The 14,017-nt window shown below is 44.3% G+C and overlaps 1 protein-coding gene across 1 annotated transcript in view; it reads right to left on the bottom strand.

Annotated features, from left to right (window-relative positions):
• myl4 (myosin, light chain 4, alkali; atrial, embryonic) overlaps positions 1 to 7,711 on the bottom strand; it is a 28,464-nt gene extending 20,753 nt beyond the window's left edge. Inside the window, exon 1 of the mRNA XM_048560979.2 lies at positions 7,334 to 7,711. Within this exon, the coding sequence (XP_048416936.1) occupies positions 7,334 to 7,444 (111 nt within the window). The 5' untranslated portion in view covers positions 7,445 to 7,711. The remainder of the gene's footprint in view (positions 1 to 7,333) is intronic.
• Positions 7,712 to 14,017: the final 6,306 nt, after the last annotated feature.

The following is a 14,017-nucleotide window of genomic DNA, read 5'->3' as shown; positions in this document are numbered from 1 at the left end:
TACAGCTGTAACATGACCTCATGGCTCCGAAACTCAATCCCTCTACCAATAAAACCTAACACACCATACGCCTTCTTAACAACCCTATCAACCTGGGTGGTAACTTTCAGGGATCTATGCACATGGACACCAAGATCTCTCTGCTCATCCACACTACCAAGAATCTTACCATTAGCCCAGTACTCTGCATTCCTGATACTCCTTCCAAAGTGTATCACCTCACACTTTTCTGTATTAAACTCCATTTGCCACCTCTCAGCCCATCTCTGCAGTTTATCTGTGTCCCTCTGTAACCTGCAACATTCTTCCGCACTATCCACAACTCCAACAACTTTAGTGTCATCTGCAAATTTACTAGCCTACCCTTCTATGCCCTCATCCAGGTCATTTATAAAAATAACAAACAGCAGTGGCCCCAAAACAGATCCTTGCAGTACACCACTAGTAACAGAACTCCAGGATGAACATTTCCCATCAACCACCACCCTCTGTCTTCTTCCAACTAGCCAATTTTTGATCTAAGCCGCCGAATCACCCTCAATCCTATGACTCTGTATTTTATGCAATAGCCTACCGTGGGAATCCTTATCAAATACTTTACTGAAATCCACATACACCACAATCAACTGCTTTACCCTCATCCACCTCTTTGGTCACCTTCTCAAAGAACTCAATAAGGTTTGTGAGGCATGACCTACCCTTCACAAAACCCTAATCAAATTATTCCTTTCCAGATGATTATAAATCATATCTTTTGTAATCCTCTCCAACACTTTACCCACAACCGAAGTAAGGCTCACTGGTCTGTAATTACCAGGAATATCCATCCTTCCCTTCTTGAAGAAGGGGACAACATTTGCTATCCTCCAGTCTTCTGGCATTATCCCTGAAGATAATGACGACATAAAGATCAAAACCAAAGGCTCTGCAATCTCTTCCCTACCTTCTCAGAGAATCCTAGGACACATCTTATTTGGCCCAGGAGACTTATCTACTTTCACACCTTCCAGAATTGCTAACACCTCCTCCTTGAGAACCTCAATCCTGTCTAGTCTAATAGCCTGTATCTCAGTATTCTCCTCGACAACAATGTTTTTTCCTGTGTGAATACTGACGAAAAATGTTCATCTAGAGCCTCTTCTATCTCTTCGGACTCCATACACAACTTCCCACTATATCCTTGACTGGCCCTCATCTTACTCCAGCCATTCTTTTGTCCCTGACATATCCATAGAAAGCTTTAGGGTTTTCCTTGATCCTACCTGCCAAAGACTTCTCATGTCCCCTCCTGGCTCTTCTCAGCTCTCTCTTTAGGTCCTTTCGGGCTAACTTGTAATTCCCAAGTGCCCTAACTGAGCCTTCACACCTCATCTTTACATAGGCCTCCCTCTTCCTTTTGGCAAGAGATTCAACTTCTTTAGTAAACCACGGTTCCCTCGTTCGACCACTTCTTCCTTGCCTGACAGGTACATACTTATCACAGACATGCAGTAGCTGTTCCTTGAACAAGCTCCACATTTCAATCGTGCCCAACCACGGCAGTTTCCTTCTCTATCTTATGCATCCTAAGTCTTGCCTAATCACCTCATAATTGCCTTTACCCCACCTATAACTCTTGCCCTGCGATATATACCTATCCCTTTCCATCACTAAAGTAAACATAACCAAACTGTGGTCACTATCACCAAAGTGCACACCTACCTCCAAATCAAACAACTGGCCTTGTACATTACCCAGAACCAAATCCAAAGTGGCCTTGCCTCTAGTTGGCCAATCTACATACTGTGTCAGAAAATCCTCCTGCACACATTGGACAAAAACTGACCCATTTAAAGTACTCGAACTATAGCGTTTCCAGTCAATATTTGGAAAGTTAAAGTCCTCCATACCAACTACCCTGTTACCTTTGCTCCTATCCCAAATCATCTTGGCAATACTTTCCTCTACATCTCTGGAACTTCTTGGAGGCCTGTAGAAAACACATAACAGGGTGACCCCTCCTTTCCTGTTTCTAACCTCAGCCTCAGTAGACGAGTCCTCATCAAACGTAATTTCTGCCACCGTATTACAGTCCTTGACTAACAATGCCACACCTCCCCCTCTTTTACCACTTTCCCCGATCTTACTGACACATTTAAACCCCGGAACCTGCAACAACCATTCCTGTCCCTGCTCTATCCATGTCTCCGAAATGGCCACAACATTGAAGTCCCAAGTACCAACCCATGCTGCAATTTCACCCACCTTATTCGGGATGCTCCTGGTGTTGAAGTAGACACACTTCAAACCACCTTCCTGCCTGCCGGTACACTCCTGTGACCTTGAAACCTTATTCACTACTCTCAACCTCCTGTACACTGGAGCTACAATTCAGGTTCCCATCCCCCTGCTGAATTAGTTTAAATCCTCCCGAAGAGCATTAGCAAATTGTCCCCCCGAGGATATTGGTACCTCTCTGGTTCAGGTGTAGACCATCCCTTTTGTAGAGGTCCCACCAACTCCAGAATGGGTCCCAATTATCCTGGTATCTGAATCCCTCCCTCCTGCACCATCCCTGCAGCCAAGTATTCAACTGCTCTCTCCCTATTCCTCACCTCGCTAGCACGTGGCACGGACAGCAAACCAGAGATAATAACTCTGTTTGTTCTAGCTCTAAGCTTCCACCCTAGCTCCTTCAATTTCGGCCTTACATCCCCATCCATTTCCCTGCCTATGTCGTTGGCGCCTCTGTGGACCATGACTTGGGGCTGCTCCCCCTCCCCCTTGAGGATCCCAAAAACACGGTCCGAGACATCATGGACCCTGGCACCTGGGAGGCAACACACCAACCGCAAGTCTGTCTCGTTCCCACAGAATCTCCTATCTGTCCCACTAACTATGGAGTCGCCAATGACTAATGGTCTCCTTCTCTCCCCCCTTCCCTTCTGAGCAACAGGGACAGACTCTGTGCCAGAGACCTGTACCCCATGGCTTACCCCTGGTAAGTCGCCCACCCCTCCCCAGCCGTATCCAAAACGGGTATACTTGTTATTGAGGGGAATGGCCACAGGGGATTCCTGCACTGTCTGCCTGTTCCCTTTCTGTCTCCTGACTGTAACCCATCTACCTTTTTCCCGTAGCTGAGGTGTGACCACCTCCCAGTAACTCCTGTCAATTACCCCCTCAGCCTCCCAAATGCTTCGAAGTTCATCCAGCTCCAGCTCCAGTTCCCTGACGTGGTTTCCGAGGAGCTGGAGTTGGGGGCACTTGCTGCAGATGAAGTCAGTGAGGTCACTAGTAGCGACCCTTACTTCCCACATTCTACAGGAGGAGCATGCAACTGCCCTGGCACCCATTCCTCTGTTCTAAATTCACACACAGACTACTGAAAAAGAAAAAAAAAATAGTGATCTTACCAAATCAGCGCTCAGATTTTTTTTGGTTAGAGGAGGAGGATGGGTGGGAGACACTAAGTAGTGTTTCGGGAAAGTAACTGCCCAAATATAGTACCTCACTAATGTCGGCGCACTGGCTCACACTGCTGCCGCTGAAAGCAAGAGGAAACCAATACCCCAGAGTTCTGAATGAGATAGCTGAAGAGATTGTGGAGGCATGGGTGGTAATCTTTCAGGGAACACTGGAGTTAGGGACGGTCCCAGAGGACTGGAAAATAACTAACGTAACACACTTGCTTAAGAAAGGAGGGAGGCAGAGAGAGGAAACTATAGGCTGGTTAGCCTGACCTCGGTTATTGCTAAGATTTTAGAGTCCATTATTAAGGATGAGATTTTAGAGTTCTTGCAAATGCGTTGTAAAATAGTGCTGAGTCAGTGCCACCTTATCAAGGGGAGGTCATGCCTGACAATCTGTTAGAATTCTTTGTGGAGATAATGAGCGTGTTAGACAAAGGAGAGCTATTGAATATGAAGATGCCACTTAGGAAGCTGTTAAATAAGAGCCCATGGTGTTAGGGGGAAGGTGCTGGCATGGATAGAGGATGATGCTGCAGACTTACTCGCTGAGCTGATGGGCTTGGTTGCAGACGTTTCGTTGCCCTGCAAGGTAACATTGTCAGTGTGCCTCTGGTGAAGCATTGGTGTTCTGAACCACTTGTTATTTACATGCCTCAGTTTGCTGGGGTGGTTGCCATTATTTCTGGTTCTGTTTTTCGTGGTTTGTATATTGGGTCCAGTTCAATGTGTTTGTTGATGGAGTTCCGGTTGAATGCCAGGCCTCCAGGAATTCCCTGACATGTTTCTGTTCGGCTTGTGCCATTATGGATGTGTTGTCCCAGTCGAATTCATGTCCTTCTTTGTCTATGTGTAGTGAGACCAGTGAGAATTGTTTGAGTCTCTTGGTGGCTAGTTGGATCCTTTTCAGTTTTCTTCCAATTTGGCCTATGTAATGTTTCTCACAGTCCTTTCATGGTGTTTTGTATATTACATTAGTTTTATTAGTTGTGGGTATGAGATCCTTTATATTTGTCAGTTGCAGTCTCAGGGTGGTTGTTGGTTTGTGGTCTACCCTGTTACCTAGGGGTCTGAGTAGTCTTGTGGTCCTCTCTGATATACAGTAGGGTGACAGGTGTGTCTGGCTGTGTTGCGTCTTCTTGTTGTTGTGTCGTAGAGGTAATTGCGCTTTTTGGGTATCCATTCCTTTTAAAAACCCTACCTAAGTGCTCCTGTTCTGCTTTGCGCAGTTCCAGGTTGCTGCTGCTGTGTTGTGGCCAATTTGAATAATGTCCTGATGCAGATCCATTTATGGGTGTTGGGGCGGTTGCTGGTGCAATTATTCGCTGTACCTCCATGCCAGACCGCAGCAAGAAGACACAACACAGCCAGACACACTAGTCACCCTGCTGTACATCAGGGGCATGGTAGGGTGATGAAACATCTGCAATCAACCACTGGATTGGTGAGCAAGTCTGCAAGATCATCCACAACCCAAGTTACAAATCTTCTCAAAAATTTATATAGCAGATTGTCTGACTGGCAGAAGGCAAAGAGTAGGCATAAAGGGGTCTTTTTCAGGATGACATCCAGTGACTCAGGGGTTCATCCTGAGTCTGCAGCTACTCACATTATACACTAACAATCTGTACAAGGGAACTGAGGGAATTGTTGCTAAATTTGCAGGGATAGGTGGAGGGACAGGATAGTGTTGAGGAATTGGAAAGGCTGCAGAAGGATTTAGATAAGCTAGGAGAGAGGGCAATAAAGTGGGAGATGGGGGAATACTTTGTGGGAAAGTGTGAGGTTATGTACTTTGGCAGGCAAAGAAAAGAACATAGGCATAGACTATTTTCTAAATGGGGAAAGTTTTCAGAAATTTGAAGGGACTTGGAAATCCTTAGTCAGGATTCTCTCAAGGTTAACATGCAGGCTCAGTTGACAGTTAGGAAAGCAATGGAATGTTAGTATGTATTTTGAGGCAGCTAGATATGAAAGCAAAGATGTACTGCTGAGGCTGTGTGAGACCCTGGTTGGACTGCATTTGGAATGTTGAGAGATGTTCTGGGTCCTGTATCTAAGTAAGGATGTGCTGACATAGGAGAGTCCAAAGAGGTTTACAAGAATGATCCTGGAGATGAAGGGCTTGTTATATGAGAAGTGGTTGAGGACTCTGGGTCTGTACTTGAAGGAGTTTAGAAGGATAGAGGGTGGGAATCTCATTGAAACTTACAGAATACTCAGAGGTCTGGATAAAATGGATGTAGAGAAGGTGCTTCTACTAAAGGAGTGAGAGGACAACCCTTTAGAACTGAGATGAGGACCAATGTCTTCAACCTGAGGGTGGTGAATCTGTGGAACTCATTGTCGGGAGGGCTGTGGAGGCCAAATCATTGATAACAAAGTGTGGAGCTGAATGAACACAGTAGGCCAAGCAGCATCTTAGGAGCACAAAAGCTGACGTTTTGGGCCTAGATCCTTCATCAGAAAAGGGGGAGGGAGAGAGGGTTCTGAAATAAATAGGGAGGGGGGGAGGCAGAGCGAAGATGGTTAGAGGAGAAGGTAGGTGGGGAGGTAGGGAGGGGATAGGTCAGTCTGGGGAGGACAGACAGGTCAAGGGGGCGGGATGAGGTTAGTAGGTAGGAAACGGAGGTGCAGCTTGAGGTGGGAGGAGGGGATAGGTGAGAGGAAGGACAGGTTAGGGAGGTGATAACTAGCTGGGCTGGTTTTGGGATGCAGCGGGGGTAGGGGAGATTTTGAAGCTGGTGAAATCCACATTGATACCATTGGGCTGCAGGGTTCCCAAGCGGAATATGAGTTGCTGTTCCTGCAACCTTCGGGTGGTATTGTTGTGGCACTGCAGGAGACCCAGGATGGACATGTCGTCTGAGGAATGGGAGGGGGAGTTGAAATAGTTCGCGACTGGGAGGTGCGGTTGTCAAGCCAAATCATGGAATGTCTTTTAGACAGATATGTAGGTTTTTCATTAGTAAGGGGTTCAAGGTTACAGGGAGAAGGCAGGAATATGGGATTGTGAAACATATCAGCTATGGTCGAATTGTGGAGCAGATTCAAAAGGCCAAATGGTCTAATTCTGTTCTTATATCTAATGGTCTTATGGAGCCCCAACATGTAGATCACACTCATATTCAGCAACACTGTTCCAGTTCACGGAACCACTGCAGTGAGAAATCATTATTCAGAAGATAGAGATTGCTACAGCTGGAAGGGACACCCCCTCCTGCTGGTTCATTATTTCCTGAGGCTCCTGGTAATTGATAGGAAATACACAGTCAATCAAATTTAGACTTGAGTGGTTTAAACTGGAGAAGATTTTCATTTACCACACCACAGTATGAATTGGAGGCAAGAAATGGCTCCCCTCAGCACCATCTGGGCTACAGCCAGGGCTTCAGTCAAGGTTCCTGCTTGAAGGCTGGGTGTTGGCTGAGTCAAGATCAGAATATGTCCCACTTTGGGGTGTGATAAACAGTTAGCTGTTGCTTACTTTACTAAAAACAGGAGGCTGGTGAGGGTGACAGTCTTTCTGAGGTGTACAGAGAGAAGGAACGAGCAAGAATAACGGTATTTGCAGTTATGTATTAAGGTCACAAAAAGAACAAGGAGCAGGCAGAAACAGAATCCACTCTCCCAGTGCAAGCTGCATCCGCAAAATGTTATTGGAGCCTTTGACAACTATTGTGTTCAGGACAATTTTTTTTTCTGAAAAAGGACAACGGGGTTTCCTGCACATTTAGTAAAAAGCACAAAAACCTCAACACAAACCTTACAGCTACCCCCATAGCTCCTCTGTCATGGCACTAACCTCTTTAGGATTGTCCTTAAAAAAATCATTCACTGCAGGTCTCCATACAATAATGATTCTCTCACACTGCTCTACTTACCATCACACTCTTGGGGTCGAAGACAGGCTCCTTGGGGTGCTCTGGTTCTGGAGGCGGGGGTGGGGGAGCCGCCTTGGCAGGTTCCTTCTTCAGTTCTTTCTTAGGGGCCATGGTTTAGCGGGAGCAGCAAGAGCTGGGAAGCGTGCAGAAGCTGTGAGCACACGCGCGAGTATCCGCATCCCCCAGGCCCTTCTTATATAGTACCCTCAGCCAGCCACTCGACAGCTGAGAAAGCAGTAACCACTGCCTATAAATGGAAGAAATCTCCATCCCACCAGGGGATAACCGAACAGTGGGGGCAGCTTCCAACAGCCGGGACTGCCATGACAACCAGAAAGCCAGCAGCTCTTAAAATCGGAGCTTTTACAATTAAAGGGAACGTGTCCTCCTGAGAAGGTATTTGATAAATGAAAGCTGGAGGGTTAGGGAGGAGTCCAGAAGAAAGAAGGTGCGCTGTAAGATTTTGAGTAAAGGTGCAGTGATGCGGAGGTGCGTTCTGAAAAACCCTCTCTCACTGGGTTTTGTGTTTGCAAAGGAATAATGGGCTTATGACTTTTTTTAAACTGCGCGGTGGGAAAAGGAATTTAATCTTTTGTTTTATGTGGGTTGCGGGTCCACAGTGAAATTTTAGCAATAATCCGTTATCTGATGTTCTTCAGTGCCCTAGGGATCAGAGATGATGTTCCACATCTTTAAATAGCTTTTTCACGGGTAATAGGAGGGAGGCTGGACCCTGATGTTGGTCTGAAGGAGCGGAAAGAGCAGCCATCTGTCAGTGCCAGTCTGCAGGAGCAGTCTGAGAGGAAGGAGCCTTTAGAAAGAAATTCACTCTACTTCTGCCTTTCTGATTACTACACCCAATGTACCATCATACTCACCATCCACTCTGCCTAGGACTCACTGCCAACGCTAAGCACTGACTGATGACAGACCATGCCATCCAGAGTACTCACTGATCATTGTACTTTAGTACCACTGATCATGGTATTCCAGTACCTACTGATCACTGTACTCTAGTACCATTGATCACCGCACTCTAGCACCAACTAATCTCTGCAATCCGGTACCCACTGATCTCTGTATGCTGCATCCATTGATCACTGTACTCCAGTACACACTGATCATTTTATTTAAGGTCTCATTCACGATATACTCTTAGCTGACCCAGCAATGACAGCTTTACAATAGTTTAAGCTATAGACACTAGCAGCAAGCATTCCCATGCAGACATTCCTCCAGTCGCAGGTTACTACTGTTTCATGTGATTACACAGCCCAGTACATTACTTAAAGTACAATTGATACATATTGAGGACAGTGAATATTCGGCTGTCATTTTGCATTCAGGCTCGGATTACATCCAAAACCAAACTCAAACTCATTGTCCAATTAGAATACTGATCATCTTCATTTCACTGCCGAACACTTAAATTATTCACTTGAACTAGATCAGCCCCACCCAGGGATATCTCCTGGGACAGGGGGCTTAACTTCTGTACCTCTCAATGGAGTGTTTGAACGGCACAGTGTGAGACAACATGAGAATCCAAAGCAGGAGTAGGTAAATGACTCCCATGAGCCTGCTCCACCTTTTAACATGATCATGGACGATCCCATCTCAGCTCAACTTCACTTTCCTGCCAGTTCTCCATAAAGGCTTGTCTTTATTGGTCAGTGCATTGCATATAGGAGTTGGGAGGTCATGTTGTGGCTGCACAAGACATTGGATAGGCTACTTTTGGAATACCGTGTGCAGTTCCGGTCCCCCTGCTATAGGAAGGATGTTGTAAAACTTGAAGGGGTTTAGAAAAGATTTACAAGCATGTTGCCAGGGTTGGAGGGGTTGAGCTACAGTGAGAGGCTGAACAGGCTGGGGCTATTTTCCCTGGAGCATTGGAGACTGAGGGGTGACTTTATAGACGTTTATAAAGTCATGGGCATGGATAGGGTGAATAGCCATCGTCTTTTCCCTGGGGTGGGGAAGTCCAAAACTAGACAGCGTAGATTTAAGGTGAGAGGGGTAAGATTTAAAAGGGACCTAAGGGGCAACTTTTTCACACAGAGGGTGGTACATGTATGGAATAAGCTGCCAAAGGAAGTGGTGGAGGCTGGAAAATTACAACATTTAAGAAACAGTTGGGTGGGTGTATGAATAGGAAGGATTTAGAGGGCTATGGGCCAAATGCTGGCAAATGGGGTTAGACTAATTTAGGATATCTGGTCAGCATGGATTAGAAGGGTCTGTTTCCAATGCTGTACAACTTTATGTCTAGATTACCCTTCAATCTATTACTAATTAAAAATCTATCTCTTCCTTAAGTTTACTCAAAGTCCCAGCATTCACTGCACTCTAGGTTAGTGAATCCCATAGTTTCATGACCCTTCGAGAGTAGTAATGCCTCACACCTGTTTTAAATCCCCTACCCCTTTACCCCACATCACCTCCATTATCCACTTAGCTCATTACATCTTCAAAGAATTCTAGCAAATTAGTCAAACAGGATTTACTCTTCGCAAAACCCTGCTTACTCTGATTGTGTTTTGACTTTCCAAATGCCCTGTTATTACTTCCTTAATAATAGATTCTAACAATATCCCAACAACATAAATTAAACTAACCGGTCTGTACTTTCCTAATTTCTGTCTCCCACCCATTTTGAATCAGGTCATTAAATTACAATTTTTCTAATCTACTGGAATCTTTCTGACATCCAGGGAATTCTGGAATATTATAGACAATGGATCCACAATCTCTGCTTCCTCTTCTTTTGAGAACCTAGGGTGTAGGCCATTAGATGTTGGGAATTTATCTGCCTTCAATTCCCATAGTTTGCTCAGTACTTTTTTTCCCCCAGAGATGATAATTGTTCTAAGTTCCTCCCTTTCTATAATCTCTGCTTTACCTGTTACTAATGGGATGGTACTAGTGTCCCCCACTGTGAAAACTGATGCAAAATGTTTATTGTGACTCAGTCATTTCTGTATTCACAATTATTAACCTCCCAGTTTCATCATCCAAGGGAACATCATTCACTTTAGTTAATCTTCTCATTTTTATATATTCACAGAAGATTTTAGGATCCATTTTTATACTTTGTACTAGTTTTCTTTCATAGTTTACATTTGCTCTTTTTAGGACTTTTGTCATAAGCCTTTATTGATCTTTAGAAGTTTCCTTATCTTTCAGGCTATCACTCATCCTTGCAACATGGTATGCCTTATGTTTTTATGTTATCTTGGGTGTTTTCTCCCCCGCTTACAATCATTCTTCATTTCTGAAACATATTTTAGTTGGGAGCAATTCAATATCTCCTTTAACATCGGTCACTGCTCACCAACTGTTCTACTTTCTGTTCAACCCACACAGTCCATTAGGACAAGATCTGTCCTCATGCCCACATAATTATCTTTGTTTAACTCTAGAATGCTGGTCCGTGAATATGGTTTCTCACACTCCAACTGAATTTGAAAGTTTAGCATTCTATGATCACTCTTCTCTAGAGGATCCTTTACTGAAATCATTAATTAATCCCAATACCAAATCCAGAATAGCTGGCTTCTTTGGTCAGTTCCACAACATATTGCTCCAAGAAACAAATCCCTAATACATTCAATGAACTCTCCCTTGAAGCTACACTGGCCAATTTGATTAATCCAGCACTCGTTTCAGTTTAAGTTCATTTCAGCAGAAGAAGCTAGTGCTATATCTGTCCTGGGAGCCTTTAAATGGGATGCTGCAGAAAGGCCTTGACTTCTAGTTTAAACGAGCAGAGGCAAGTAGGAAGTAGTGATCATTACATGATAGAATTCAGTTTGAGTGTGAGAAACTTGGGTCAGAAACAACTGTGTTTCACTTAAATAAAGGATATTATGATGAAACGAGGATAAACGTAGCTAAAGTGGATTCGGCAGATAGATTAGCAGGACCAGAAAACAGTAAGCAAGCAGTGGCAGACATTTAAAGGAGAAAATTCAAGACTCTAATCCAAAATAAATTGCACTCATGAGGAAAGATCCTAAGAGAGGGATAAACCAACCCTGGTTAACCAAGGAAGTTAAGCAGAATTAGGAGGCAGAGTAAGTGATCGTCCCAAAAACTGTGATATATTCAGAATTTGGTGAAGAAGGACTATAAAGATAGAGAGAGAAAATAAACTACAAAGCAACTAGCAAGGAAAATAAAAAAAACTTACAATAAAAGTTCATCCTTAAACATATAAAATGGAAGAGAGAAGTCAATGTGAACTTAGGTCAGTAGAAAATGAACCTCAGGAGATAGTTACGGGGAACAAGGAAATGGAAGAGGAGTTAAACAGGTACTTTGCATCAAACTTTACAGTGGAAGATATTTTGAACATCCAATTAATGCTAAAAAATATAGGGGAGGAATTAAGTACCATCACTATCACTAGAGAACAGTAATATTAGACAAACTAATGGTGCTGAAGGCAAATAATTCTCCTGGCCCTGATGGCCTGAATCATAGGATCCTAAGGTGGCTACAGAGATAATAGATGCACTGGTTGTAATTTTCCAAAAATCCTCAGATTCTGGAGAAGTACTAGAGGATTGGAAACCTAGTGTGAAATGCCTATTTAGAAAGGCAGGGAAGCAAAAAGCAGGCTGATTAACCCAATACCTATTCTTGGGAAAACATTAGAATCAATATTAAGGAAGTAACAGCAGCACATTTGGGAAATCATAATCCAATCAAGCAAAGTCAGTATGGCTTCATGAAAGGATAACTGTGTCTGATTAATTTATGACAGGCTTTCAAGAAGACTCAATAGAGTGAATGTAGAGGGGAACCTGTAGATTTGTTGCATTTGGACTTGTTTGACAAGGTACCTTCCAAAAGGTTATGTCAAAGAAAGCTGCAACAGAAGGACTTGGGGGTACTTTGAATGAAACACAGAAAGCTAGTACATGGGTACTGCAGATAATCATATAGTTATAGAGATATACAGCGTGGAAACAGACCCCTTGGTTCAATGTGTCCATACCAACCAGGTATCCTAAATAAATCTAGTCCCAATTGCCAGCATTTGGTACATATCCATCTATACTGTTCCCATTCATATACACATTCAGACGCCTTTTAAACATTGAAATGTTACCAGCCTCCATGACTTCCTCTAGCAGCTCATTCCGTACACACACCACCCTCTACATGAAGACTCTGCCCCTTACGTCTTTTAAAATTTTCCCCTCTCACCTTAAACCTAAGCCCTCTAGTTTTAGACTCACCCAACCCAGGGACAAGACCTTGTATATTTACCCTATCCAATGCCCCTCATGATTTTATAGATCTAAGGTCATCCCTCAACCCCCAAAGCTCCAGGGAAAATAGCACGTTTGTTCAGCCTCTCCCTATAGCTCAATTCCCCCCATCCTTGTAAATCTTTTCCAAATCCCTTTCAAATTTCACAATATTCTTCCTATAGCAGGGAGACCAGAATTGCATGTAGTGTTCCAATAATGGCCTAACCAATGTCCTGTACAGCTGCAACATGACCTCCAAACTCCTATATTCAATCCACTGACCAATAAAGGCAAACATACCAAATGCCTTCTTCAGTATCCGTTCTACATCTTACCCCACTTTCAAGGAACTATGAACCTGCATTCCAAGATCTCTATGTTCAGCAAAACTACCAAGGACCTTACCATTAAACGTACAAGTCCTGCCCTGATTTGCCTTTCCAAAATACAGCACTTCCTAGTTATCTAAATCAAACTCCATCTGAGACTCCTCAGCCCATTGGCTCATCTGATCAAGATTCCATTGTATTCTGAGGTAACCTTCTTCACTGTCCACTACTCCTACAAATTTGGTATCATCTGCGAACTTATAAACCACACCTCCTTTGTTTACAAACAAATCATTCATAAAAATGACAAAAAGCAGCAGACCTGATCCTTGTGGCACACCCTGGTCACAGGCCTCCAGCCTGAAAGGCAATCCCCCCTGCCCCACCTCCCAACCTTCTGCCTGTGATTGCGAGAACTGCAGATGCTGGAGTCAGAGTCAATACAGTGTGGAGATGGAGGAACACAGCAGGCAGGCAGCAAAGGAGCAGGAGAGTTGACGTTTCAGGTCGGGACCCTTACTCAAGACTGGGAAGGGGAAAGGGAGCTGGGAAATAAATAGAGGGAAGAAAGATGGGGGGGGGGGGCACCCACTGGGGCAATTCCTCCCTATGACCTAAACATGGGTTTTGCCAGTTTCAAAATCTCCCCACCCCCAGCCTCATTCCATGACCAACCCTCCCTCTCATCCCAACCTCCTTGACCTGTCACAACCTTTCCATCTTCTCTCCCACCTCACTGTCCAATTTCCACTATTACCTACCTGCACTCACCTATCACCATCCCATCTACCTTCCCAGCCCCCTCTCTCTTTATTTCTGAGCTCCCTTCCCCTTCCCCATTTCTGAAGAAGGGTCCTGACCTGAAATGTCAACTTTCCTGCTCCCCTGATGCTGCTTGGCCTTCTATGTTCCTCCAGCTCCACACTGTGTTATCCCATAATCAGTGCTTGCCACCTTTCCAAATACATGTAATTCCCGTCCATCAAGATTCCCTCCAAAAACTTGTCTACCACTGATATCAGGTTCACTGGTCTATAGTTCCCTGGCTTTTCCTTACCACCTTACTTAAATAGTGGCACCATAATTAGCCAATC

Source organism: Stegostoma tigrinum, chromosome 31 (genome assembly GCF_030684315.1).
Source record: "Stegostoma tigrinum isolate sSteTig4 chromosome 31, sSteTig4.hap1, whole genome shotgun sequence".
Lineage (NCBI taxonomy): Eukaryota > Metazoa > Chordata > Chondrichthyes > Orectolobiformes > Stegostomatidae > Stegostoma > Stegostoma tigrinum.
This window is presented reverse-complemented; position numbering and strand designations above follow the sequence as displayed.